At 39.7% G+C, this 27940-nt stretch overlaps 1 protein-coding gene across 1 annotated transcript in view; it reads right to left on the minus strand.

Annotated features, from left to right (window-relative positions):
- The window catches only part of PPEF1 (protein phosphatase with EF-hand domain 1), a 113602-nt gene that overhangs the window by 21139 nt on the left and 64523 nt on the right, over positions 1-27940 (minus strand). Inside the window, 9 exon segments of the mRNA XM_027609540.2 lie at positions 1461-1603; positions 3004-3123; positions 3125-3166; positions 3168-3191; positions 11941-12090; positions 15659-15808; positions 16440-16476; positions 19355-19495; positions 19497-19519. Coding sequence (XP_027465341.2) covers positions 1461-1603; positions 3004-3123; positions 3125-3166; positions 3168-3191; positions 11941-12090; positions 15659-15808; positions 16440-16476; positions 19355-19495; positions 19497-19519 — 830 coding nt within the window.

Raw genomic sequence — 27940 nt, forward strand, 5'->3', positions numbered from 1 at the left:
GTGTGTACGTGTGTATGTATGCATGTGTGTACGTGTGTATGTATGCATGCGTGCATGTGTGCATGCATGCGCATGTACGCATGTGTGTATGCACGCGTGCATGTGCACGTACATATGTGTGCACGTGTGTATGCATGTGTATGTACATGTGTGTGCACGCGTGTATGCATGTGTGCATGCATGTGTATGTACGTGTGTGTATGCACGCGTGTGTATGCGTGCATGCATGTATGTATACACACATACACAGAAGTGTTTGTCATATATAGCTTTGCTTTTAAGTGCAAAACCCTGGAACCAATCTGGATGGCCATCAGTTGAATAAGATTTAGTCACTCCATAATTGTTATGGCACATCGACTAGAAAGATTGAGTTAGGTCTATGTGTATTAACTTGGAGTAATGTTCATGATATCATCTTTAGAGAAAAGGTCAGTTGTAGCATAGAGTGTGCTGTGTATGTTGCTGACTGCCTTTCTCCTCCCTCGGGATCTGCATTTGATGAGGGAAAGGACTTTTGTCTGTTTTGTTCATTGCCATATCGTCTGTGCCTAGAACAGTGTGTGATACATAGTAGGTGCTCAAAAATTTTTAAATCTGATGAATATAATGGTTTGTCTATTTTTGTAGGAGCAAGAAGAGGGAAGAAATGTGCACTCTAGGCTATCAATTTCAGTTGCCTCTGGGGAAAAGGATTATTAAGAAGGAAAGGGAGGGGCGCCTGGGTGGCTCAGTCGGTTAAGTGACTGCCTTCAGCTCGGGTCATGGTCCCAGAGTCCTGGGACTGAGCCCTGCATGGGGCTCCTTGTTCTGCAGGAGGCCTGCTTCTCCCTCTCCCACTCCCCCTGCTTGTGTTCCCTCTCTCGCTGTCTCTCTCTGTGTCAATTAAATAAATAAATAAATAAATAAAAGAAGGAGAGGGAGAGAAGATCATTAGCATTTTCTGTATACATCTTTGTTTGGTCTCACTTGTTAACAACAAACATACTCATTTTATAATGAAAACTTCTTAAAAAGATCACGTTGAATGGAGAAAAGGAAGATAAGCTATGGATGCCATCACATGGAGAGACACTCAACTCTTGCCATTATGCACTTCTGGGTAGAGAAGAGACCAAGAGGCAAGAGCACACAGGGCTGCTTGGGGGACAGGGAGGGCTGTCGGATGTGGAACTGGGTGGATGTGCGGACCATCTTTTCTTTACATTCAATTAGAGGCTGCTCGTGGACACTGATTGCTTTACCCATTTAAAGAGACATATGAATTGAAAATTGCTCCTCTTGGTTTCAAATATGAATGTATTCACCACTTGGTGTCTGGAACTAATTCTATTGTGTTTACACCAACGAGTAACCCGTAAGTAGCTGTCTTCACTCTCGTGGCCGCTCTTAGTCACTCTGGACTGTTTCTACTTGGTCACCAGTACCAGTGTTCAGAATTCTCCTTAGAGCATACACACCTTTGGTAAAGAGGCCTCGAGCACGTTGTCCTAGTTACTTGGTACTGGAAAAATCGAGGGGTCATATCACAACACAGTTTGATGTAAGCTCCTCGATTGCTGCCTTCTTCATAATAATTAGAAGCAGAAAATACAGTAACAACCTGATTAAAGAAAAAGAAGGCCAGGTTCATGTAGAGTTAGTTCTCAAAAGGTCCTTCAATAAAAGCAGAAATAGCTCAATTCCTAAAAAAGCAAAAATCAAACAAAGTTCCAAATCCATCCAAATTATCCAAGTCTGACAGGATTTTCTGTGATTCCACTGGAGAGCAACAAGGCTTTGAAATCAGTGTCCCTGGGACTACTAACTTCCAGCCACTCATCCCCATAGTGCATAGCCTTGTAATCCTGTGTACAATTTCAGTTCCGTGTCTTAGAATTCTACTTAACGCTTGGTTTTGCAAATTCTAATTTTCCAAGTGGGTAAAGGCTTTGTTTTTTTTTCCTTGTGATATTTGAGCGTTCAAAATAAAACTCCTCTACTCTCAGTCTTTTTCTTTTGCTTAAAGCTGACTGATGTAGAGGGCCTGGGGCCCTCTACAAAACCAGTCCTTTAAGGGCAGAGAAAATAGTGGCCAGAATACAGAGTGGCCAGGACCACTCTGCTGGGAAGGAACCAGCCTTGGGGCCATGGTGGGGGATGGCAGGCTAACCCTTGTCCTTGACAGGCAACCTGGCTCAGGCCCAGTTCTTCCCTCATCAGCCTGCTACTTCAGACAAGCTATTTTCTGTTTTCTCAGTACAAAGAAACCTTAAATAATCCTTGCCTTCACTATCTCACAACGTTAGCAGGAGCCAAAAGTGAACTAATGGAGTTAAGAAAAGCGAAAGTCTTGAAATAGAAAGAGATGCCACACGATTTGGTATTCTGTTTTATTTACTGTTATTCTCTGGTAGAAAAGGGACATCCCAAGACAGCTTGGAACAAGAAACCCGTTCCTCAGCCCTCTTCCGGCCTTACCAGACACCCATGGAGGAACACAACACACTCCATTCTAGTGGCCGCAGCCAAACTGACCACAGCAGGTGACTTGCTAGAGCTCACCTACTCAGTGATTAGAAGGGAGGTGGGTTCTGTGGCTCTGTCCTGCACAGGGCAAGTACAAAAGGTGAAGGAGAGTGACCTGGATCCGTTGCTGCCTTTGATGTGCTCTGTGAGGGTAAGTACATTCTTAACAGTGCTGTACCGGAGAGTTGCATTTCGATTAGTGAAGAGGGAAGCCTGTCTGTGGGTGTACTTAGAGCTACATGTCAGAATGTCTATCTCTGATTCAGGAAGATCAGGGAAATAAGCCAAATATCTCTTAGGGTGAGGCACAGTGGGGCCCCTTCAAACAACCTGTGTGAACCCTGTAGTCTCCTGTTTCTGTCTACCAAAGCATGGCCTCCTGTTTTGGTCCTGGGGAAGACACCTTCCCATGGGCCTCTAGGTAAGATGCATCCTGTGAAGAAAGACTGTTTAGGGCAAGGATGTGTCATGATGTCACCAACAATGTTAGCTTACCTTCCCATCGTGGCAGATTTCATACCCTTCGGGCTTACATTCATGAGACCTAATGAGCATCTTCAACTGGTATTTATTAAGAACCTTGGAGGTAATATCTGGTCCAAAATAGCAGCCCCCCTCCTCGACTTGTGTTTGGGTAACAGCCTCTTTTGCCTCTGGGGATCACTCCACAGAATATCGATAACCTTTAAAACAACAAAACCAGATTAGGCCACTAGTTATAAGCGAGAGTCTATCTTTCTAGATTCCAACTTATTTGCCAGAAATATCAACCCAAGTTATCCCAGAGTCTGTTTCTCATTCCTCCTTTAAACTTGTTTCAGACTCATCTCCTCCATGAATCTTTTCCACACTAATTGTAATGCCCGTAGCCACTGTGGTCCCTTTCTGCTCATCCCCAATAACCAGTGCAGCCATACTTCATAATCATGAAGAATCAGCCCTTGCTTTTGTTTGTCTGTCTTTAAAAATCTCATCATGATTGTTTCACAATTGCTGAATTTACCAAGGTCTTTTCTCTCTCTCTTTTTAAAAATTTTTATTTATTTCTTTGAGTGAGAGGGAGAGAGCACAAGCACAAGGAGGCAGGGAGGGAGCAGCAGAGGGAGAGGGAGAAGCAGGCTCCCCGCTGAGCAGGGAGCCTGATGCGGGGGCTCGAGCCCAGGACCCTGGATCATGACCTGAGCCGAAGGCAGACGCGTAACCATCTGAGCCACCCAGGTGCCCCTCAAGGTCTTTTCTCTTAAAAGAACTTCATCGTCATGTTCCAAGAAGAAAGCAGCTCCCTACAATGAACGCATATTAGAGGTTCTTAATATGTTCAAAGAGATAAGGTAGGTCTCCCAGCTGTGGCTTTGGCCCTGGTTTTTCTCCTGTAGAGCAGATAGCATGAGAAAGACTTTTTTCCCACCACAAATATAGACAAGTGTTCATCCAAGAATACTTCCTAAGTCATCTCCTCCCCTTTTTGTCCTATTGATAAGAACATTCTCAGTTCCAATGACTGGTTCCCACAATGTGTCCTCCTAAATCCACAAGTATTTCATTAGCATAACATTTCCTTTTGGGGCTGAAAGAGGAAAATGCAAGCCTACATGATGTCCAAGACTGAAGATCCAAGTTTCTAAGACTATTTTTCATTGTTCTGATCTACATATAAGGTTTCTTTATCTAAGCTCCTATAGGGGTTTAAGCAGTAGTGAGAAAAACTAGCTTTGTCACTAAAGCTGTACAGCCTCGAGAAAACTCTCTGGTCTCTGTTTCCAGATCTTTAAAATCAGGGGTTTGGGCTGGGTTACTTGTAAAGTATCTCAAAGTGCTAACAGACTATGAGTCTAAGAGTCTGTCTTTTCCACCTTTCTGTTCCGCAGGCTTGAAGGAGCACACATTTTAAGTTCTGCAGTTACTCAAGCGAGTCCAAGTCAGGTCTTAACAAGAGAACCAGAAATGGTTGTCCCAGTAAACTGGACTGTACACCGATTTATAGGTTTGGTTTTGAAGGGGAGCTAGAAATAAGTGAGGAAGAAGACAGTGAGGCAAAGAGAAGAGGAGAACTGGTAGGAGAACTCTGGAATGCTAAGCACTTGGTCAGAGCCTGTAGCAACCCTCCATCAGGCGCGAACCAGACACTTAGGGAACTTTTGATGATTGACTGCAGTGAGAGTTAAAACCACCCAAAGAAGATTCAGACCAGGATTCTCCTTTTTCCCCTACCTCACTCCCACGTTGGCACAATCCTACCCCACAAATAAATACAATGGAGCCCATTTGCCTTGCTGGTGTTTATGACAAAACAAACACTTGCCTTGTCATATCTGGCTCTTACACCATGAATTCATGTTTGGGGGTCCTGATTTGACCTTTAGTGTAATGAAGGCAGAAGCACAGAACACAAGGAATTGTGTTTTATAAGGAGGGGATTAAGTTTTAAATTCTCACATGAAATGCAAGTCATTTATAGCCAAAATTACCCCCGGAACACCTCTTAAATTACCCTCAGTGCACACTATACGTGATTTGTGTATACATTCCTATACATTAATATGGATGTGTGAATATTTTATATATGTGATAATGTATCATGGGATAAATAACCTTCGTGAAAATAAAATTTTACATACTTTTCTCCTTTTTGTCGCATACATGTAGTTGAAATTTACACAAATTCAATGTATACAATGGACTCTGCTGAACTAGAAAAAGCACTGACCAAGGAGTTATTTCCTCAGGCGTCACCTGTGTCACCTTGGGCAAATCATTTAACCTATTTGAGCTTTAGTTGGCTCATCAATGAAATGAGAAAGATAAATCTAACATTCATTTTTCTTTGACTCAAAGTCAAAGGGCTATTAGTTTAATAGAAATGAATGTCTTCAGAATTACCCATTCCATGAGTTTGCATCTCTTTTTTCTGTCTAGAACTCATTCACTTGACTTGGTTTACCCAGACTGTGGCTATAATACAGATTTGATCCTGAGGCCCTTTGTTGGTGAAACAAATTCCTCAGCAGAGACAGTCTCTTTCCTTCCAACATCCTCTCCTCTGAAATGCAAGGGCCTTGTGAGTGGTAAGTGCATGAAAGAATAGTTATTTACAACATTCCTTCCTGAAAATTTTCATACCAAAAATTGGAAAAGTTTTACTGAATGACAGTTTTTATAGGACCTGGTCAACAAAAATCTATTTGTGTCTCAGCCTTTAAACCTCCTAAATCCAGAATAAATCCAGCAAGAAGTGCCCTGTGCTTGTCTGCAGCTCTAAATAATCCAGTTCCCAAAAGTATGCTTTGAGAGAGAGTTAATAGCTCTGAAAGGTGTATCTAAATGCTTCTCTTCTAAGACACTAATACTATAGATTCACTATTCTTTTGTATTTTCCCTTGGTGATGTGTCCCCCTTCCAGCTTTTGAACATGTCGTTTAAAAAGCTGTGCTCAACCCAAACCTTCCAGCAATACCTAAACTGCTTTAGATGCCTACTCCTTGTTTACCCACTGTCTCACTGGATGAGGAGACACTAGAGCAGTTCATTTCCTTCTTGAGACCTCCTATCACTTTGAAGTCATCTTTCCCTTCGGAAAAGGAACATGGGCATTAAAGGCAGACCTGGAATCACAACCTGCTCTGTCGCGCAGTGACTAGCCAAGGGACCACGACCAAGCCGTTTCACTTTTGGGAGCCTACACAATGAGGCCCACTACCCTATTTAAAATTACAACTCTGTCCTCTACCTCCAGTTCTCCTGATACTCCTAATCTTGTTCTAGTTTTATTTTTTTTCCCATAGAACCTCTCACTTAGCATATTATGTAATTTACTTGCTTTTTGTTATATTATTATTTAACTCCTCCCCCTAGAATGTAAGCTTCATGAGGTAATAGATCTTTGGTCACTGACATTCTCAAAAGCCTAGAACAGTGACTGACACATAGCAGATGTTCAATAAATACTTATTAAATGAACGAATTAAGAGAAGGGAGTCACTCAGGAAATAAATAATTAAAATCATTGTTTAAACCTCTCTGATCTTCTTGTTGCAAGTCTGTCCTAAAGGAAGGGTATCACGCTTGTCTCTCTATGGTGACATAGCTGTGAGTACATATATCCCCCACATCTCTGTGAACATAAGATAAAACTTAAATTATAGCACTCTGCCAAGAATTTTGCACTTCTGTGAGTAGGGGACAAATAAAGAGCCTATGACCTTTATTATAACATAGCTCATAGCTATTGAGAAATAAAGTATGAAATCTGGTTTTATCTGGAAATTTCAACTCTAGCTAACTAAAGTATGCATACCCACTTTGTACCAGCAACTGAGAGAAGAAAACTAAGGGTACAACTGAAATTATTAAAATATTGGGAATGAGGGGCGCCTGGGTGGCTCAGTCATTAAGCGTCTGCCTTCAGCTCAGGTCGTGATTCCGGGGTCCTGGGATTGAGGCCCACATCGGGCTCCCTGCTCTGCGGGAAGCCTGCTTCTCCCTCTCCCACTCCCCCTGCTTGGGTTCCCTCTCAAGCTGTCTCTCTCCCTCTCTCTCTCTCTCTCTCTCTCTGTCAAATAAATAAATAAATAAATAAAATCTTTAAAAAAAATATTGGGAATGAGATTCTGGTCCATTTTACCCTTTCTCAGCTCTAGTCATGTACATGGAGACTGCAAGATGCCTCATCTATATTGTTGGGGTGGTGGGAAGTTTTATTACAGAATAATGACCCCCAGTCTCCTCCCTCCCACTTCTTAAGGCTCCATCTCTCTAGAATTCTAAACTTATCTAGGCTTCCAGAGGCGAGAATTTTCTTTTTGTGCAACTCCAATCTCTTTGGCATCATCCTTTTTATTCACCATCCTAGAAGTGCTTGTTCTAACCTTTGGTCTTTGGAATTTGGATGTCAGAATTTAAGGAAGCATCCTTTCCAACTTGCTATCGGTTGTCTCTTGTATTTACTTGATTTTTAAATACTTTGGACGCACAAGCCATTGATGAATTCTATTTCTCTCTCACTACCCCTTCTCCGTCCCTCTCTATGCCCTCAGCTCTCTCTTCCTCCTCATTGATAAGAGGATATTTTGACAACAGAAATCACATTTTAGTCAATATTTTCAGCAGTCAAGGTGTAAGAGTACGGAGTCAAGAAATAGAGGCTTCTGAGAGCTAAGCAATTAGAAGAAGGCTGATGGTTCCATGATACTAGTACCAAGAGCAGACCAGACAGAAGTTTCACAGACAGATCAGGGAAAGGGGCAGATGAGAAGAGCCCTCCTAGGGCCAGAATAAGCCTCAAGGATTGTCATACCCTGCCCCTGCAAAGGAGACTGACTTTAATGGGATCAGATTGTGGAGCTATTTGTGAGCCCCAGAGCATTGTTAAGAACAATAGCCCAATCAGCTAGCAATTAGTGAAGGCTAACAGCTGGGTATGATACAAATAGAGGCAGATGGGCCAAAGCTTAAAGGGGAGGTCAGGGAAAGAGACAGTCAAAGAGAGCCTACCTAAAACTACAATGACTCCCAGTAGTCAGGGAAACTGTGTGCATACTCAAGGCAGCACCCTGTGAAGAGTGACATCAGAGACTGCACACTGAGAGGTCACAGACTTCACTGAACTAGTCAAGACAAGCCCTAAACAAATAAATGAGTGAAAACGCAAATAACAGCAAGCCCCAGAGGAGCATGGGAATAACTATCTAGAGTTACTACAGTATGTTACTTAAAATGCCCAGTTTTCAACAAAAAAGTTACAAGACATGCAAAGAAAAAAATACACAGGGAAAAACAAGCAGGCAATAGAAATTGCCTTTGAAGGGATTAGATGTTGACTTAGTGGACAAAGATTTCAAAGCAACTATTATAAATATATTCAAAGACAGATAAGTGCATTCAAAGACAGACACCAATAGATATATATAGAGCACTCCACTCGACAGGAATGGAATACATTTTCTTCTCAAGAGCACATGGAACATTCTCCAAGATAGACCATACACTATCCATAAAAAAAGCCTCACTATGTTTTCAAAGGATTTAAATCATATAAAGTACGTTCTCCAACCAAAATTGAATTCAAGTAGAAAGCAATAAGAGAAAGAAATATGAGAAATTCACAAATATGCAGAAATTAAATAACATGCTGCTAAATAATATATGGGTTAAAGAAGAAATCACAAGGGAAATTAGAAAATACTCTGAGATGAATGAAAATGAAAGCACAACACCACAAAATTTACAGGACGGAGCTAAAGTAGTAGTTACAGGGAAATCTATAGCTTCATTACAAAAGGCAAGAGATCTTGAATCAATGACATTACCTTTCACCTTAGGAAACTAGAAAAAGAAGAGCAAACTAAATCTAAAGCAAGCAGAAAGAAGGAAATAATAAAGACGAGAACAGAAATAAATGAAGGAAAGAATAGAAAATAATAAAGGAAGTCAATAAAACCAAAAATTGGTTCTTTGAAAAGATCAAATTACAAACCTTAGTGAGACTGACCAAGGAAAAAAAGAGACTCAACTTACTAAAATTAGGAATGAAAGAGGCGACAGCACTACCGACTTTATATATATATTTAAATATATATATTACAAACAACTTTAGGCCAACAAATTAGATAAATTAGATGAAATGAACAAATTCCAAGGAAGAGAAACTATCAGGACCACCAAGATAAAAACCACTCAAGAAGAAATACAAAATCTGAATAGAACTATAGCAAGAAAAAGATTGAATTAGTAATTTTTAAAATTCCTACAAAGAAAAGCTCAGGCTCAGATCACTTCACTGATGAATTCTACCAAACATCTGAAGAAAAATTATTATCAGTCCTTCACAAACACCTCCAAAAACTGGAAGAGGGGCTAATGCTTCCCAACTCACCCTATGAGGCCAGTCTTATGCTAATACCAAAGATATCACAAGAAAAGTACAGAACAATACCCCTTATGAATATAGATGTAAAATCCTTAAAAAAATTAGCAAACTGAAGCCAGCAACATATAAAATGGATTACACACCATGACTAAGTAGGATTTATCCCAGGAACGTAAGGTTGGTTTAAATCAATCAACGTAATACACCATATTGATAGAATAAAGGGGAAACCCCACATGATCATCTTAATAGATACGAAGAAAGCATTTGACAAAATCCAACACTCTTTCGTGATAAAAACATTCAACAGAGTAGGCACGGAAGGGAACTTCCTCATGATGAAGGGCAGCTAATATATAAACAAACAGCTAATATACTTAATGGTGAAAGACTGAATGCTTTCCCCTAATATCAGGAATAAGACAGGGATGTCTTATTTGAATAGAAGCACACTTCTATTCAACGCTGTACTAGAGGTTCTAGACAGGGTGATTAAGGAAGAAAAAGAAATAAAAGGCAGAGAGCTTGGAAAGGAAGAAGCAAAATTATCTTTATTCACAGATAACATGCTCATGTATATAAAAGTCCCAAGGAATCCACGAAAAATCATTAGAATGAATAAATAGGCTTATCAAGGTTCAAAACATGAGATCAGTATACATAAGTCAACTATATTTTGAAAGGTAATTTAAAAAACAATTCTATTTTACAATAGCACTGAAAGTACTTTGGAATATTTATTTTCAACTTGAGCAAAACAAGCGCCTCCATGTACATTAGTACAAAACACTGTTGAAAATAAAGATCTAAATACATGGAAAGACATTCCATGTTCGTGGAATTGGAGATATAACATTGTTAAGATTGCAATAAGAACACAGATTCAAAGCAATTCCAGCTGTTTCTTGGTAGAAATTGACAAGCTGTCCCTAAAATTCATATGGAAATTCAAAGGACCCAGAACAGTCAAAACAATCTTGAAAAAGAACAACAAAACAAAGAACACATATTTCCCACTTTCAAAACTTTCTACAAAGCTATAGTAATCAAAACTGTGTAGTACTGTTGTAAGGCTAGACATATAGATCAGGGAGTAGAACTAAGAGTCTAGAAATAAACCTTCATATTTATGGTCAGTTGATTTTTGATAAAAAGTGCCAAGAAAATTCAATGAGAAAAATCCTTTTAACAAGTGGTATTGGGATAACTGGATATCCACATGCAAAAGATTAAAGCTAGACCTCTACCTCCCACATTACACAAAAATTAACTCAAAATGGATTACCCAAATTGAAGAGCTTAATCTATAAAATTCTTAGAAGAAAATATAGCAATAAATCCTCATGACTTTGGGTTAGACAATGGCGTCTTAGATACAACACCAAAAGCAGAAGCAAAAAAGAAAAAAATAGATAATATTAGATTTCATCAAAATTAAAAACTTTCGTGCTGCAAATAATACCATCAAGAGAGGGAAAAGACAGTCTACAGAATAGGAAAGAATACCTGCAAATAATATCTCTGATAAGGAATTTATATCCAGAATATATGAAGAACTCTTACAATGCAATAATAAAAAGATAAATAACTCAATTTTTAAAATGAGCAAAGGATCTGTATAGATATTTCTCCAAAGACATACAGAAGGCCAATTAGCACATGAAAAGATGCTCAACATAATTAATAATTAGAGAAATGCCAAAACCACAACAAATCAAAACCATAACGAGATTCCACCTCATACCCACTAGGACAGCCATAATCAAAAGGAGAGGATGTGAAGAAATTGGAACCTTCATACGTTGGTAATGGAAATGTAAAATGGTGCAGCCACTTGGGAGAACAGTTTGGAAATTTCTCAAAATGTTCAACTTAGAATTATCTTATAACTGAGCAGTTCTACTCCTAGGTATATACCAAAGAGAAATGAAAGCATACATCCACAGAAAAACTGGTATGTGAATGTTTATAGCAGCATTATTCATAATAGCCAAGAAGCAGAAACAACTCAAGGGTCTACCCACTGATGAATGAATAAACAAAATGTAGTATATCCACACCACAGAATATTATTTAGCAATAAAAAGAAACACAGTACTGATACATCCTACAACATGGATGAACTTCAAAACATTGAGCTGAGTACAAGAAGCCAGACACAAAAGATCACATATTGTATGGGTCCATTTCTAGAACATGTCCAGAATAGGAAAATCTATAAAGACCAAAAGTAGATTAGTGGTTGCCTAAGGCTGGGGGAGAGGGTGGTTGGGGAGAGAATGGGGAGTGACTAGTAATAGGTATGGAGTTTCTTTTTCAGGCAATGAAAAAGTTCTAAAATTAGATTGTCATGACAGTGGCACAACACTGTGAATACACCCAAACCAGTGAATTATGTACTTTAAATGAGGGAGTCCGTCTCAATGAAGCTATTAAAAGTATAGTGATGAGTTCAGAAGGAAGAATATGCTCTGCTTATAAAGGTGAGTCACTTGTTATGTATCTAAGGGATAACATCATGTATGCCGCATCTTCACTGCCACTTTGGGGAACACTTTGATACCTACCTGTTCCCATTCATGTTTTGTTAACTGCTCAGAAGGGGATCCATTTGTTTTGAGTTCCCGAGGTATAAGAGTTGCACCTACTTTATTTTTCTTCAAGTCAGTATCGTGGTCTTCAACCAAGGGAATTGGTGGCATCAGCACAGATTTCATCTACAAAACAAAGTCACACTTTAGCCAACCCTATGTTTCATGTGCCACATGCAGAAACTTCAGTGCCAGTTGCCACTGTGTCTCTGTTGCTGTGCCTCAACCTGATGAAGAACCCGTGTCTCTTAAGGCCACTTAGGATCAGGATACTTTGCCCAGCTCCCCCCTAAAGTACCACACCATCATTTTCTCCTGGAAGCCCGGCTAGCCATCCTTTCTCACACCCCCTGCCAGGGAGTTTAAAGAATTCTAAACTAGAATCTTAGTCTATAGAATCTTCCTTCTCTGTCCCTCTGCGTTGACACCCCCACCAACCCACCCACCTTACCAAATGCCTTTAATGAACCTAGAAGGAGGTTGTCATGAAGTTCCCCCAACCCTACTCCCCGCCGCCATTAACAATCATACCACAACAGCAGGCATAACCCAGGCAGCATGGTCATCCCTACACTTAGAGGGTCCTAAGGGACGGGGAAGTGGAGAAAGTGGGAAAGGTATAAAACTGGACTTGAAAATCTACTTTTGGGGGCGCCTGGGTGGCTCAGTTGGTTAAGCGACTGCCTTCGGCTCAGGTCATGATCCTGGAGTCCCGGGATCGAGTCCCACATCGGGCTCCCTGCTCAGCGGGGAGTCTGTTTCTCTCTCTGACCCTCTCCCCTCTCATGCTCTCTATCTCATTATCTCTCTCAAATAAATAAATAAAAAATCTTAAAAAAAAAATCTACTTTTGTATTTCATTTGGGAGAGTTCCAAAGGCTTAAACCTACTACTTTTGCTACAGTTCAATTGTATTTAATACAAGTATGTGCTGCCAATTCAACCTCACTCTAGGAGGGGTAGAAGACACAGGAAGTACACAAGTCAAATTTCTATCTTCTAAAACCAGGCTTATGAGTAGGTGGAACGATGACCCCCAAAGGAGGTGAAATTTGGTTTCCTGGAAAAATCCTGGCCCAAAAACTTCTCCCCAGGGGGTGTCTTGGTGACTAAAATTCAAACTTTGGTTCCAAGTATCAGGAAAGAGAGGAGAGAGTTGGAGGGAGCGAGCTTTGTGTTCAGAGCTTACTCTATGCTGTTTTCTTCATCTAGGTAATTCTATTTAATCCTCCTAACAACTCAATATAGTAGGTATTTTTAGCTTCCATACACAGGCGCAGAAACTGAGGCTTAGAAGACTTTCGTACCTTGCCCAGTCACCCAGCCAGGAAGTGGCGGAGGTAGGAAGTAAAGCTGGCTATGGCTGTCTGATGTCAGAGCCTCATGGAGTTTACTAGGTCAAGGTGGCTCTCACCTTTTGGTCTCCGCAGAGATAGTAATAGGCATTCCAGAGACATGCTGGTTGTTTTTTTTTTTGTTTGTTTGTTTTTTTAAGTAGGCTCCATGCCCAGCATGGAACCCAGCTTGGGGCTTGAACTCAGGACCCTGAGATCAAGACCTGAGCTGAGCTCAGATCAAGAGTCAGAGGCTTAACCAACTGAGCCACCCAGGCGCCTCAACACATGCTCTTCATAGCTCAAAAAGCTCTAGAGAGGGCTGGCTGCTCAGGCTCACTTCAGAAAAGGAAAAGTTTTCAATTGATCAATTGGTAGGGGTTGCCATGGCTGATTAGCGCTGTTGTCACAGGGCGGGTGCTGGTAGAGTGGGGCATTCCTGCCATGTGCTTGCCAATATTTGACTGACTAAAACATCATGTTCCCTTGCTTTTGGCTAGAATCACATCCACTTGTTATGTTAACACTGACTATCTTGTGTTGAGCAAAATGTTTTACTGGCTTGACTATTAGCTGATATCATGAGAAAGAGGCCTTAAATGTAGGGTGACCTTAAAATGTATTGCAATTGGAGTACTTCTGAGAATAAAGGGAGGCACTATTAACAATTACCAGGACAACAGGTACAAGCCAGGAAATATGGTCATGGTCGGGTGAGGCTGGAGAGGAGATATATAAAATCACCACAGAATCAGGAATCAGAAGTTTCTATCCAGTTTTGTCTTAGGTCCGCCCTGTTTTGGTCTTAAATGTATTAGGACACATCCAACAAACACTGATCAAGTATTTACTACATCTTAGGTGCTGGAGTATTATCAGTGAATGAGAGAAGCAGGGGAGGATAGTAAATAGTACCCCAATTCTTTACTCAGTTCTGGTAACTGTTATGAAGGATATGTACAAGGGGCTTGAGAGCAGGTAGAAGGGGACCTGACCTAGTCTGGAGGTCATGGAAGGCTTTCCAGAGGAGGGGTACATTTAAGCTGATAATAAAGGGATGAGAAGAAGTTAGCAGTAATACTATCTTTCATATGTATATAAAGGTATAAGGGCTCCAGAAACTCAAAGTGAATAGGGGTCACCTTTCTGTCTATATCAAATTAAATTCCAGCTCTAGACTCTACTTGCCTAGATTGGTTGGAAGTTGACTATCAGTCTTGAGGGGTAAAGGGTTCAGGTTTCTCACTAGGACCATATACGATCATCTGGTTCCAGAGCTGTTATTGGTCCTCCTATGCCCCTGGTCTGGGGGCTTTGGCTGGGCTCTGGTACAGGACAAAGATAATTCCAGTCACTCTGCAAGGCCCAGCCAAAGGAGCCCTTCACTAAGTACGGGAGCTTTACAGGCCACACACAGCCTCTTCCCTTAGAGGTTCTATACACGTTCTTGCTCTGCTTCTGTTGTACTTAATGTGATTACTCAGTTTAAAATATTTCCCCCAAAATACCCTGAGCCATTTGGAATATAAGAGAAGCCATAGCAATTCAGAAATAAACTGCTGTATGACTCCATCTATAATGAGGCACCCAAAGTAGTCAAATTCAGGGACAGAAAATAGCATGGTGGTCACCAGGCACTAGGGAGAGGGGAGAAGGGAGAGTTGTTGCTTAATGGGTAGAGTTTCAGTTTGGGAAGATGAAAAGTTCTGGAGATGGATGGTGGGGACGGCTGCACTACAATGTGAATGTACTTAACGCCACTGAACTGTACAGTTAAAAATGCTTAATTAAAGTGGTCAATTTTATGTTATGTATATTTTACTACAACATTAATCCAAAATTTTAATTTTTTAATTTTTTATTTTTTTTTAAAGATTTTATTTATTTATTTGAGAGAGAGAGAATGAGAGATAGAGAGCACGAGAGGGAAGAGGGTCAGAGGGAGAAGCAGACTCCCTGCCGAGCAGGGAGCCCGATGTGGGGACTCGATCCCGGGACTCCAGGATCATGACCTGAGCTGAAGGCAGTCGCCCAACCAACTGAGCCACCCAGGCGCCCCTGAAATTTTAATTTTTTTAAAAATCAGGATTTTCACTTTTAGAAACTATATGAAATGCCAACCTTTCCTCGTTTTCCACTTTCATCACGAAGTTAAAAAAATATATTTGCCTTATTTGGAAGTTACCCGTTCAGTTCTTTATCTTGCCATCATAGATTTTCTTAAAATTTGTACTAATTTTTGCAGTTACGACAACTACTGAAATGCAAATGAATACAAAATAATAAATGAAAAGAGGTATATATATATATACCCCCTTATAAAACTCTGTGACAAGATTTATGTAAACATTGCTTCTTACTTTGTTTCTTTCTATACGGTGGAGCAAATTCAAGTCTGTGGACTCTGATATCCCACCATGTATGACCAGGATTTCATTGTCAATGATTGTACCAATTGGGAGCCAGGAATAGAGGTCTTCTAAGATTTCTAAGATTTTCTTTCCATGCATCTGTAAGTAAGAATTTGAGTAAGTTTTGTTTTTTTGGTAAGTTCAAGTTTATCACAAAATGCAACAGCTTTCATGCGAGGCAAAGGAGCAAAGGAAGTTGGCATGGAGTCACTAACCCACCAGCATACATTAATCATGTCTTTTTATTCTATGTTTGTTTGTTTGTTTGTTCTATGTTTTTGATACTTGGACATCTTGGTGCCTTGCTGACCCTGGAGGAGAGATTGCTCCTCCCAGAGCTAGTTAATGCCTAGAAATTGTCGATGAGTTGCCTTTCATATGCAAACCAACCAATCCAGAGCCCACACCCACACTCACTCAGTGAGTAAAAATCTCTTCCTTTAAGATAGTCATTTCTGTACCTGCAGTGTTTTACCATAAAACAAATCCTGGGTACCTTTACAGCAACAGAATATGTTTGTATCTGTGCTGAAACTAACACAAAAGTCACAATGAAACAGCTTCCTGTTTGGTCCCGGAAGAAAATTAGGCCTCTACCCTGGCCAGGGCTTCCTGCTGTGCTTTTATTTTTACCCGGTCACCCTTCCCGAAGGCTCTTTTTTTGTAGTTCTATGTATAAACAGCAAAGAGAAGGCATTAAAAAAAAAAAAAAAAAAAGTCCGAGTCTTACCTTATATTTATGCAAAATTTCTTTTGTGAAGCCATACCTGAAAAAAAAAACCAATGGTATTTAAACTAATTAAACGTTGATAACTCCTACCTACGTGAGTCACGCAAAAAGGGGACCCACTGACATCTCATTATCACAAGTATGAAGAACTCAAGAAACTAGGGTTTAGTTGAAACTATTTCCTACCCAAGTTTTTGCTAGGCATGATGGGAAAGAACAAAAGCAGCCAATGACATCATCCCTACTCGGAAGGAGCTTATAGCATAGTTGGAGAAAGAAGATAAATTTTCATGGAACAATTACAAGGTGACTTTAAGACCTATGTGCTAGGTATAGGATGTGTAGATGCTGCAAGTAGTCAGAGAAGTGTGTGGTGGCAGCTGGGGGAAGCTGTGGAGGAGAATGCCTTTCATTTAGAGAGTATTTCTCAGACATCCTGAATCTTATAGTGAATGAATGAAGGTGTGGGAAGGGGGGGTGGTAGGGGAGACTGAACCGAGACAAAGAGAAGCCTAGATAGAAGACAACAAGTTGGCCCTTTATACTCTCTCTGATATAGTTCATGTAATGGTATTCAAGATTTTAATAGAAAGAGTCAGGAATTTTCATGCCTGAATAGCAATCATGAAGGGAGCTTTAGTGACGGAAATTTTTTTTATTACTTTTCCTTGCCTAAAGATAATAATATACGTTCTTAAGGCCCAACATAGGGAAGTCGGAACACAGCATGTTCATTCCGGGTATCCATGCAAATCACATCACGTCAGGCTTCTACAATGTAATGTTATGTTTTCCGAGATGAATTCGGTCCTCTACTCCCCAAAGGTGTCTATGTTGTTAAATCCCAAGGACACCGGGCAGTCCTCATCTTTCTTGCCCTCCCTGAAGCACTAAATATGGTTGACTACATCATCCTTCTAGAAAACTTTTCTTCTCTTGGATTCTGTGACAATAAACCCTCTTGGTTTTCCTCGTACCTTTCTGGGTATTCTACAACTCCTTTGCAAGTTCTTCTCTGCCTGACCTTGAATGGCGGTGTTCCTTCAGATTCTGTCCTAGGCCCTCTTCCCCCCTTAATTTCTCTCTTGGTAATCTCATCCTGGCCTAGGGCTTTGGGTACTCTGTGCCAATACTGCAGGACAATGCCTCAGGCCACACTGCATTTCTGAGCTCTGGACACATACACTCAACTACCTAATCAAAAGCACTTCAAATCACCTTACCCCAAAATGAACTTACCATTCTCTCTCATCCCAACCTCTCCTTCTTATCATGTTCCCAATATCAGCAAACAATGCCAACATACTCCCAAGTTCAAGCCGGGAACCTAGAGGTTATCCTTGATTCTCTCCTCTCTCGAGTCCCCCATATCACATTACCATGCTTTAAACCATCATTGCCTAAACTCCTCTTGAATCTGTCCACTTCTTTGCATCTCCATCCCTAATACCTTGGTCTCCATGAGAATCCATCATCTGTCTCTTCAACTACCTCCTAATTGGCCTCCCACATTCAAATATTTCTTCCTGCTGCACTTAAAACACAAATTTTATGATACTCTTCTATGATTATTTTTGTTGTCCTTAGAAAAAAGTCCAAGTTCCTTTGCACGATCCAACCATGTCTTATGTCTCCAGCCCTATTAGGGACCATCCTGTCCCTCAGTCTGTGCTCCTACCCTCCTAAAGTTCTTTCATATAAAAAGTGTTGTGTCAGGCTCTGCCTAAGTTGTCCCCTCACTGTGGAATACCATTTCTCAGCCAATACCATGGCTGTCTCTGAATTGCCTAATTCATCCTCAGGTCTCAGGCTGATACTATACTTCTATGGGAGAACCTTCTATCACCCCCCCCCAGACAAGTTAGGTCCCCACTTTATAAACTCATCATACTTGAAAAACCTGTTCAACCTAAGTCTTCCCTGCTAGATGTAACCTCTGTGAGGGCAGGGGCCACGTCTCTTTCATTAACAATCACAGACACTAGATAAATATGATTGGCTAACTGAATAAATGAAAGGATAAGTGGCATGCCCAAATAAAAGTACTGAGCTACATTACATATAAGGGACCTCAGATAACAGTCTGGGATTTTTTTCCATTGTAGTCTTAGCATCTGCTTCCATTCCTAAAAAAATTAGAACTGAAAGTCTGTACTCAAGCCAGGGGGTGAAACTGCCCCAAACACAAAACTAATCAGTTGCTGAGCTTTGATCAAGGCACCCAAAAACCTAGAACCCAAAGCACGAGACACGTCATGCCTTCTGCTGCCCTAGAGCAAATTGGTAAAGGAGGGGCGAAGGGAGAAGAAAGAAGGGAAAGGGGAATATTTATCCCCGACTGTGTCTTTCAGCAAAACTGGGTAAGCCATTTAACCAATCTTTATTCCTCAAATCTCCAGTGAGTCAGATAGTTGAAATGCTACATTACAGCTGTTCTCAAATATGTTTATGAACAATTGTGCCAGAAGCAATCACCATGTCGTAAAAAAATATACACATCAGTGAAAAACACAGCACTAGTTTCTGAGACAACATCTGAGGCAAGCCAAAAGAGTAGCAACAGAATGATCTCATCTAAGCCTGCTCGTAGAACCTACCATACCTCCAAAGCTTGCCTAACACATCCAGCCAGGAAACAATTTGGCCTATGATGGGAGGCATGGGAGGAAAAGAAAGAACATAATAGAAGGGAGAAGCAAGGACAGAACTGGAAAAAAATAGGAAGAAGACTTGGGAGCAACGTATACTCACTCACGGAAGACAGAGGTGGTAAATAGAGGTAAGAATCGAGGTCTCCCTTGAGATTCCCCTCATCCCTACCTCTCTACACTCACCTCTAAGTCTCTGCTAGGAACTAAACGTGGCAGTATTTTTCAGTATGGGAAAAAAAGGGGAAATCTAAAGGCCTAGGTTACCTCAGATTCATCATAAAATCTTCATGGTTCCCTCTGTTCAAGTGCAGGTCATTGGGGTAGACAAGAAAACTCACAAACAGGATCATTAGGATCTCTATGGAATGTTTTCCTCGGTCTACAAAATCACCATTAAAAATATATGTTGTTCCTTGAGGGGAGACCATTCTGTGGAAGGAGAGAGGGGGGAAAAACAAGCAGTTAAAAGAATGTACTTTTAAAGTAAGGCTTTGTACTTAAATGTCCCTGTGAATATGGAGAAAAGAGGCTGAGTCGGTTCCTCCACTGGGAAAAATCTGCTCACTAACTTGAGGTAGTTTCGCTCTTCCAGGGCAGGCATCACCTGCAAGGGACCTTGGAAGTGAAGCATTAGCTTTGGATAGGAAGATTCCAGGGGGATGGTGACTGCCCACTGTACCCACTACCCACTCTGAGTTTTCTCTTAAAAGGAGCTGATTTTTGTCCTATCAAAAATGGCTAACCTTGGGCGCCTGCACTGCTCAGTCAGTGGGGAGTCTGCTTCTCCCTCTGCCCCCCCCAATGCTCTCACGCATGCTCTCAATTTCTCTCTCAAAAATAAATAAATAAAATCTTTAAAAAAAATTTTTTTAAATGGCTAAATTTATCTCTTCTTTCTCCCTTGAAAAGAGGGAAACTTCCATCCAAGGAAGAACACTGAACCAAGAGCCAAAAGTCTTTCATTCTAAGAGGCCCTATGTTTAACTTCTTTGGGCTGTGAATCCCTCAATTTACAAAAGGGGAGCGCTACTATATCCCCTCCCCTCCCCAGATCAAACAAGAGAATAGATATGAAAATACCCAGCAAAGTGTAAGGTACCATGCAGCTGTGAGCAGGGCTGATTTATCACCAGTCCACTCTGATACAATTACACCAGGTATGGATAGCTGGCAGATATTGTGACTGCTCACTGAGCAGGCCATATTAGTTGTTAAATATTTTGATTATCAATCCTGAGTATGAGATAATACTTTTAAACACAGTGTCAGTAGGAAAAAAACTGGGATCAGGACAAAGGTCTGGTCTTTATAACAGATATTGATTCATTTACTTCTGTACTACTAAACTATAAGACAAAACAAACATGCCAGACCCACCAAGTATATCATGCCTGGTAGGGAAATGGTCAAGTGCATTCTATTGCATAGTAAAATAAATGTGAATGTTTAAAAAATACATCACAAAGAGAAAAATTTAAGTACTCATTTGTCCAAATGTATGCCCCCCTTCAAAAAAGTTACTTCAGGAAATAATCTACATGTTCTAGTTATATTAATCTTTTTCAAACTATTTGCAAATTCTTCTTTTTTTAGATTTCAAACTACAAAAGAAAATCTTATGACCTTATAGTCACTGTCCCAGTATTTATATACATTTAAAATTATTCATACCAATATAGTAGAAATGGTTGAAAAAATATATAATACAGGTCACAATATATAACTCAGGGATTCCACAAATCATCATGTAATGTAACATGTTCTGAAGACAATTGGAAACAAACAAACAAGCAAGCAAGCAAGCAGTAGTATAGTGTCCTGGGCCAGAAATAAGAAGACTTATTTGCTAGTCCAGCTCTACTATTACCCATGTGTCCTTGGGTAAATTATTTAAACTTTATGAGCTATAGTTCCCTCATCTGTAAAATGGGGATGATAACTTCCATACTTACCATGCAGGGCTACTCTGGAACTTGAATGAGACTGTGTGTATAAAATTGCATGAAAACCATGCAAATGAGAAGATTCATTTTATTATGACCTCCATGTTATTTCTAATTTTAAGATCCCATTATTTTACATTTTCTTATATATTAATTCACATACGTTTATCACATTGGGCTTAAATAGTGTGAGCCAGTTGCAAAAACATAGGCTATTGCTTATCAGAACTTAAAGAATAAAAGGAAGAATTCTGCATCTCTGATACTCTTCCTTGCCTCAGCCTTCAGCTGGCTGGGATGAGTAAACCAGAGGAATCTGAGGGGTGTTAGAGGCTATTGGCTCTCTTGGGATTCTAGGGGGCTAGAGGAGCAGCAGTAGAGAGCCCTGGGGTGAGAACATGGAAGAACTAGGCCTGAGGGGACCTGCGCATCCCTTGATTAAGGGGAGACCCTGACTCAGAGCATTAGTATGGTCCTGGTTTGGGGGAGAGGGAGCTGGATCTTACTAGAAAAAGTGTAGGGAACTTCATCTCTATTTCTGAAGCTAAAAGAAAACTAACACTTGCATTTAGGGATAGCTAGGAACATAGACACTTCCTCTCACACTCTTGATGCAGGAGTAGCAACTGTTGTGCCTTCAACTATAGACAGGCTTAATCTAGCTTAAGCAGAGAATAGAAAATGAAAATAACCTAGCACTTAAGGGGGATCCAGTAACCAGAGAGGGACAGACCAATCAGATCTGCTAAAGTTCTATCACCTAATGAGCTAGAATTGTTGGAGGACAGAGGAAAACGTTATTTTAAAAAATGAGAGGACACTAAATAAAGAACAAGAAGTTAATAATTCTTGCCATTCAAAGTGTGCTTTCCAAATTTAAAATATCAATAGATTAGAGCTAATTAAAAGAAACAGTGATTGGAAAATACATTATTGACCCGAAAAAGCAAACAGATGAAAAATCTCTCACACAGATTAAAAAGCAAAATGATGGAAATCATAAGGAATGAGTAAGAAATTAGAGTTCAAAGCCAAGAGAACTAATATGGCAATAATCATTCTAGAATCAGGAAAAAGGAACAGATGGAGAAGAGGTAATAATTACATAACGAAGAGAGGGAGATTTCTATGGTTAAAAAGGGACTTCAGCCTGAAGTCTGAAAGAGCTCCTGAATCCTATGCACAATTGATAGGGGAAAAAATATCCCTATTACCTGGTAAATGTCTCAGAAGCTGCTAGACAGAAAGAGTAAGTTACAAAGGGAAAAGAATCATCCTGGCATTAGACTTCTCATATGCAGTAGTGGGAAGTAGAAGATGGTGTAACAAATCTACAAATTAAAGACAGAAAAGGACTGTGAACCAAGAATTCTATATTGGCCAAAACATCATTAACTTCTTAGGGTGATAGATAATATTTGCAGATGTGTAAAGGATCAAATATCAGCAACAACAGAGATGATCATCAGGGTAGAAGAAAGACATATGTGAGTATGCAGTGATCTAATACCACAAAAGCAATGAACATGTATTGATTGCTCGTTATGTGCTAGACACATTTTTAGGTGCTAGAAACACAGAAGTAAATAATACAAAGTCCCTGCATTCAAGGAGCTTGCATTCAGAGAATACAGCACCCACATGCCCCATAGAGGAAAACATTCAAGAAAATATTCTAATGAAGTAACAGCCAGGGAAAGATCCAAGAGGAACAAATATATTATATAGAATATAGATGTGAACAATGAACAATGAGCCCTCCGGTATATAATTAAATATAAATATAAATCAATAGTGATAATGTGGAACTTGAATTTAAGTATACTAAGCAAGGATTCTAGAAATAGAAGAGACATTCTATGAAGAAAAACCTAATAATGGTCAAGAACTAAAAACATGGCATGAGCAGTAACTTGAATTTGCAGGGGAGGTTAGGGGAGAACAGCAAAGTCTCCACAAATCTCATCCCAATAGGGGACATACATGGAAAGTGTGAAAATAAATACATTTATCTTACTGGAGGAGAGAGAAGATAATGGTGGAAGAATAAAGTTATAGATATCTGAGAAATATACACACACATTATTTATCAGAGATGTCAGGAATGGGAAGATAACCACTATGGAAAAGAAAAGCACAGTAAAAACACCAAAGAAAACTTCACCAAAACAGCACAAAGAAAAGGGAGAAGATGAAACATAGTGAAATAAGTAGTAAGCAAAGTAAAATAGAAGAAAAACTTCCAAAAATATCTGTTGTTATACTAAATGTGAATGGGTTAAATTCTCCCATTAAAATACCAAGATTACTAGACTATATTAAAATACAAAACTCAGGAATATATAGTTTGTGAGAAATACACATTAAAAAATATAGGTAAAGAGAGGTTGAAAACAAGGTAAGTACAACAAAGAGAAAACAAGAATGTAAATATTAATATGAGACTTAAGAACTTAAGACTTTAATTTTAAGAATTTAAGATTAAAAGTGCTAAACATGATCACAAAGCAACATTACATAATACACTTATGAAGAAGATACAATTCATGAACTTGTATTCAATAAACAAAAGAATAAGTTTTTGCTTCATATATTTAACTACAATAAATGCAAGAAGAAACTGTTTAAAAATACAAACACAAATACAAAATTCAGATTGAATTATTGGTTTAAAATAATGTCTACAAATAATGTCTACAAATTCTTGACACGCCCTTTAAAAGGTGAAGCCTAATTTGCCTCTTCTTGAATGTGGGTTGGATTTAGTGATTTGCTTCTAGTAAATTGGAAAAAAAAAAAAAAAGCAGGAGCGACAGTGTGCAACTTCGGAGACTAAGTCATAAAAGACACTACAGTTTCCTGCCTTCTCTCTCTTTTGCATCACTCACTCTGGGGAAAGCCAGCTGCTATGTCATGAGAACACTCAGGTACCCTATGGAGAGGCCCATGTAGCTGTTCTGCCAATAACCAGTGAGGAACCAAAATGCTGTGCCTGCAGCCCTGTGAGTGAGCAATCGTGGAAATGGGTCCTTGAGCCCCAGTCAACCTTTCAGATGAATGCAGCCCTGGTCAATAGTTTGACTGCCACCTCATGAGAGACCATAAGCCAGAACCATTCAGCTAAGCTGCACTCAAATTTCTGACCCACAGAAACTGGGAGATACTAAATGTTTATAGTTTTAAGCCACTAAGTACTGGGGTAACTTGTTACGCAGCAATATATAATATACATATTTAGACAGATATATTAGAAACTAAATATGTGGAAAATTGAATATTTAATCAATGAACTTAATTTAATAGGTAGATACAGGAGGAACTTTACATCCTATAGAGAGTATAATTAATTTTTCATATGTCCAAAGAGATTTTATAAGAACCAATCATGTACTTGATTTCAAAGAAATCCTGAATAATTCAAAATAATAAACATTTCATAGGATATTTATCATATCATAATCCTATAGTGTTTGAAATAAATAATAAAAATATGATTTAAAGAATTCTAGCTCCTTTAATTAAGATCCTTGGAAATTTAAAATTGTCATCTTAACAAGCATTAGATCAGAGAAAATTAAAAGAAAATTACAAGTTCGATAGAAGGGTCAATTAAGACTAAAAATAGAAAAGATGTGTAGGGGGGGCACCTTGGTGACTCAGTCGGTCAAGTGCCCAACTCTTGGTTTCAGCTCAGGTTGTAATCTCATGAGTCATGAGACTGAGCCTCACGTTGGGATCCTGCTGACCAGGGGAGTCTGCTCAACTAGAGATTCTCTCCCTCTGCTCCTCCCCCCACTTGCTCTCTCTCACACGTGCTTTCTCTCTCTCAAGTAAATAAATAAATCTTAAAAAAAAAAGAAAAGATGTGTAGCTTTGGGGCTCCCGGGTGGCTCAGTTGGTTAAGCGACTGCCTTTGGCTCAGGTAATGATCCTGGAGTCCAGGGATCAAGTCCTGCATCGGGCTCCCTGCTCAGCAGGGAGTCTGCTTCTCCCTCTGACCCTCCCCCCTCTCATGTGCTCTCTCTCTCTCATTCTCGCTCTCTCAAATAAATAAATAAAATCTTTAAAAAAAAAAAGAAAAGAAAAGATGTGTAGCTTTAAATGCTTTCATTATTAAAGCTTAAAGAAGATGCACATGAAAGACTATTCATCTCAAGAAATTAGAAACAGAACAATAAAGTCAATCAAATAAAGCTAAAAGCTGGAATTAGTGAAATAGAAAGCAAATAAAAAAGAAAAAATACGTAAATCTAAAAGATGATTCTTTGAAAGAACCAATAAAATTGATAAACTCATCATGAGCCTGATTAAGGATAAGTAAAAAAAAGAGAGAATTTAAAAATCTGTAACGGGGCACCTGGGTGGCTCAGTCAGTTGGGCATCTGCCTTTGGCTCAGGTCATGATCCTGGGGGCTTAGGATCAAGCCCTGAGTTGGGCTCCCTGCTCAGCGTGGAGTCTGCTTGTCCCTCTCCCCCCTGCTCATTCTCTCTCTCTCTCTCTCTCTCTCTCTCTCAAATAAATAAATAAAATCTTTATAAAAAAATGTAAGATTAGGGTTGCCTGACTGGCTTATCAGTAGAGCATGTGACTCTTGATCTCGGGGTTGTGAGTTTGAGCCCCATGTTGGGTGTAGAGATCACTTAAAAATAAAATCTTTTAAAAAATATGTAAGATTAAAGAGTAGGAAAAAAGATGTAGAGAACTAGATAAAAGAGTTACATATATGTAAACAATATAACATCGACATCTATGGCAATGTACTTTTACAGTCTAGAGAAATGGGAGGATTTCCCTGCAAATAAGAAACTATGAGAACTGAGAACTGATTCAAAAGAAGTAGAAAACTTGAACAGTACATCTCCCTGTGGCTTTGTAGCAGAGCTCTATCTCAATTTTCAAGAGCAAATAGTTTTAATGTTTTTTTTTTTTTAAGAATTTATTTTTATTTGACAGAGAGAGAGAGAGACAGTGAGAGAGGGAATACAGCAGGGGGAGTGGGAGAGGGAGAAGCAGGCCCCCTGCCAAGCAGGGAGCCCAATGCAGGGCTCGATCCCAGGACCCTGGGATCATGACCTGAGCTGAAGGCAGATGCTTAATGACCGAGCCACCCAGGTGCCCCGGTTTTAATGTTATTTAAACCAATGATTCCTATCCTTGGTTATACATCGGAATCATGTGGGGGGCTTTTAAAAGTCCCTAGGTGTCCATCAGAGTCTCTGAGAGTAGGGCTCACATACCAGTAATTTTTTTTTTTTCCAATTCCTTAGGTATTTACAATGTCAAGTTTGAGAACCAGGGCCTTTAATTATTCCAAACCATAGAAAAAGATGAAAATCTTTTCAATTCATTTCATGAAACCAGCATAACCTTAATATCAAAATACGAGAAAGCATTCAGTGGTTTAAAATTTTATATTATATTTGGATAGTAAACATGTTTTCCACTGTGATGACAAAATTTCTTATATTAGAACTTCTCATCTCCAGTTAAACCAGACTTTGTAGGTATTTCACCTCTACCACGGGCAAAGAATAATGAATTCCTTTAGTCAAACCTAATTTTAAGCCCACAATAGTAATGGTCACCTAGGCCATCCACCTTATGTGCCACCCTTAACATCCAGTGAGTTCTAACCTTTTCAAAAAATTACACATGTTGTCAAAAGACTAAGATTTGTGATAATGAAGCTCGTTCGATAGAATATATCACAGTCTCTGGAAGTGATTCTAAAAGGAGTCTTAAATGTCTACTGAACTCTTGTACACATTAAGTCTCTCAGAACAGCCACTTCAAAGAAGGCAAGACTTATTTGAACTTATCAGATCTGTCCTGTTGGCTCGGGATTAGTCATATTACTTTATACAGTAGGAGTTCAAATACATTTTTGTCTTAGAATAATAAGGAAAGTAGAAAATAGATAAGAAGATGAGGAGCGGGCACCTGGGTGGCTCAGTCGGTTAAGCGGCTGCCTTCGGCTCAGGTCATGATCCCGGAGTCCTGGGATCGAGTCCCTCATCGGGCTCCTTGCTCAGCAGAGAGCCTGCTTCTCCCTCTGCCTGCCACTCCCCCTGCTTATGCTCTCTCTCTCTCTCTCACTCTATGTCAAATAAATAAATAAAATCTTTAAAAAAAAAAAAAAAGATGAGGAGCTAAGTGTCCTTGTACATAAAGTCTCTAGGATACTTAGGCTTCCGGCTACTGAGATTTGACTGGGTTTCCTTCAAAAAAGCAAAAACTTTTGCTATAACCCATCCTTCACTCAGTTCCAGTAAACCAAACTCTCTGGCTTGTTCTGCAGCTGAGATACAACAAACCATCCGTGACATGGAAATGATGTTGACAAATATAGAAACCCCAGGGTAACTACAACTCTGAACAGCATTCAGATGACCTGAAGGGGAAAAAATAGCAGACCACAATTAATTCACTTGAATAGAGAAAAAACAAGATGTTTCCCTATATTCTCACCTATTTTCTACTGAAGTATTTTATGATAATCATCTAGATGTTATGCCATTTTTTTGCACTTTTTCCCAAGGCACATCAAACAATACCCTCTGGACCGCAGCTCCACATGATTTTAATTTTTATTTCTTTTCCAAACCCTGTTTTAGAGATCTCTTCTTCTGATTGCAACATACCGTCTTAATCTCCAAAGAGAAAGAATTGACTACTGTGGCAGCGTGCAGCATGTCAGCGAAAGAGAAAAAAGAAAATATTTAATGACCGTCTCAAGTGGAAAATCATGGGGATGGAGGGTGGCGGATGGTAGGGAAGAGAGAAAGAAAACGAAAACAAGGTGGCATGGCTTCCAACGGACAGCATCAGCGTGCTGCCCACAGGGTCAAGAGGTAATTAGCTTCTCTCTGTCCGTGTGCACCTCTTTTTGAGCTTCAGGAGGTCTCC

Source organism: Zalophus californianus, chromosome X (assembly GCF_009762305.2).
Source record: "Zalophus californianus isolate mZalCal1 chromosome X, mZalCal1.pri.v2, whole genome shotgun sequence".
In the NCBI taxonomy this organism is placed as follows: Eukaryota; Metazoa; Chordata; class Mammalia; order Carnivora; family Otariidae; genus Zalophus; species Zalophus californianus.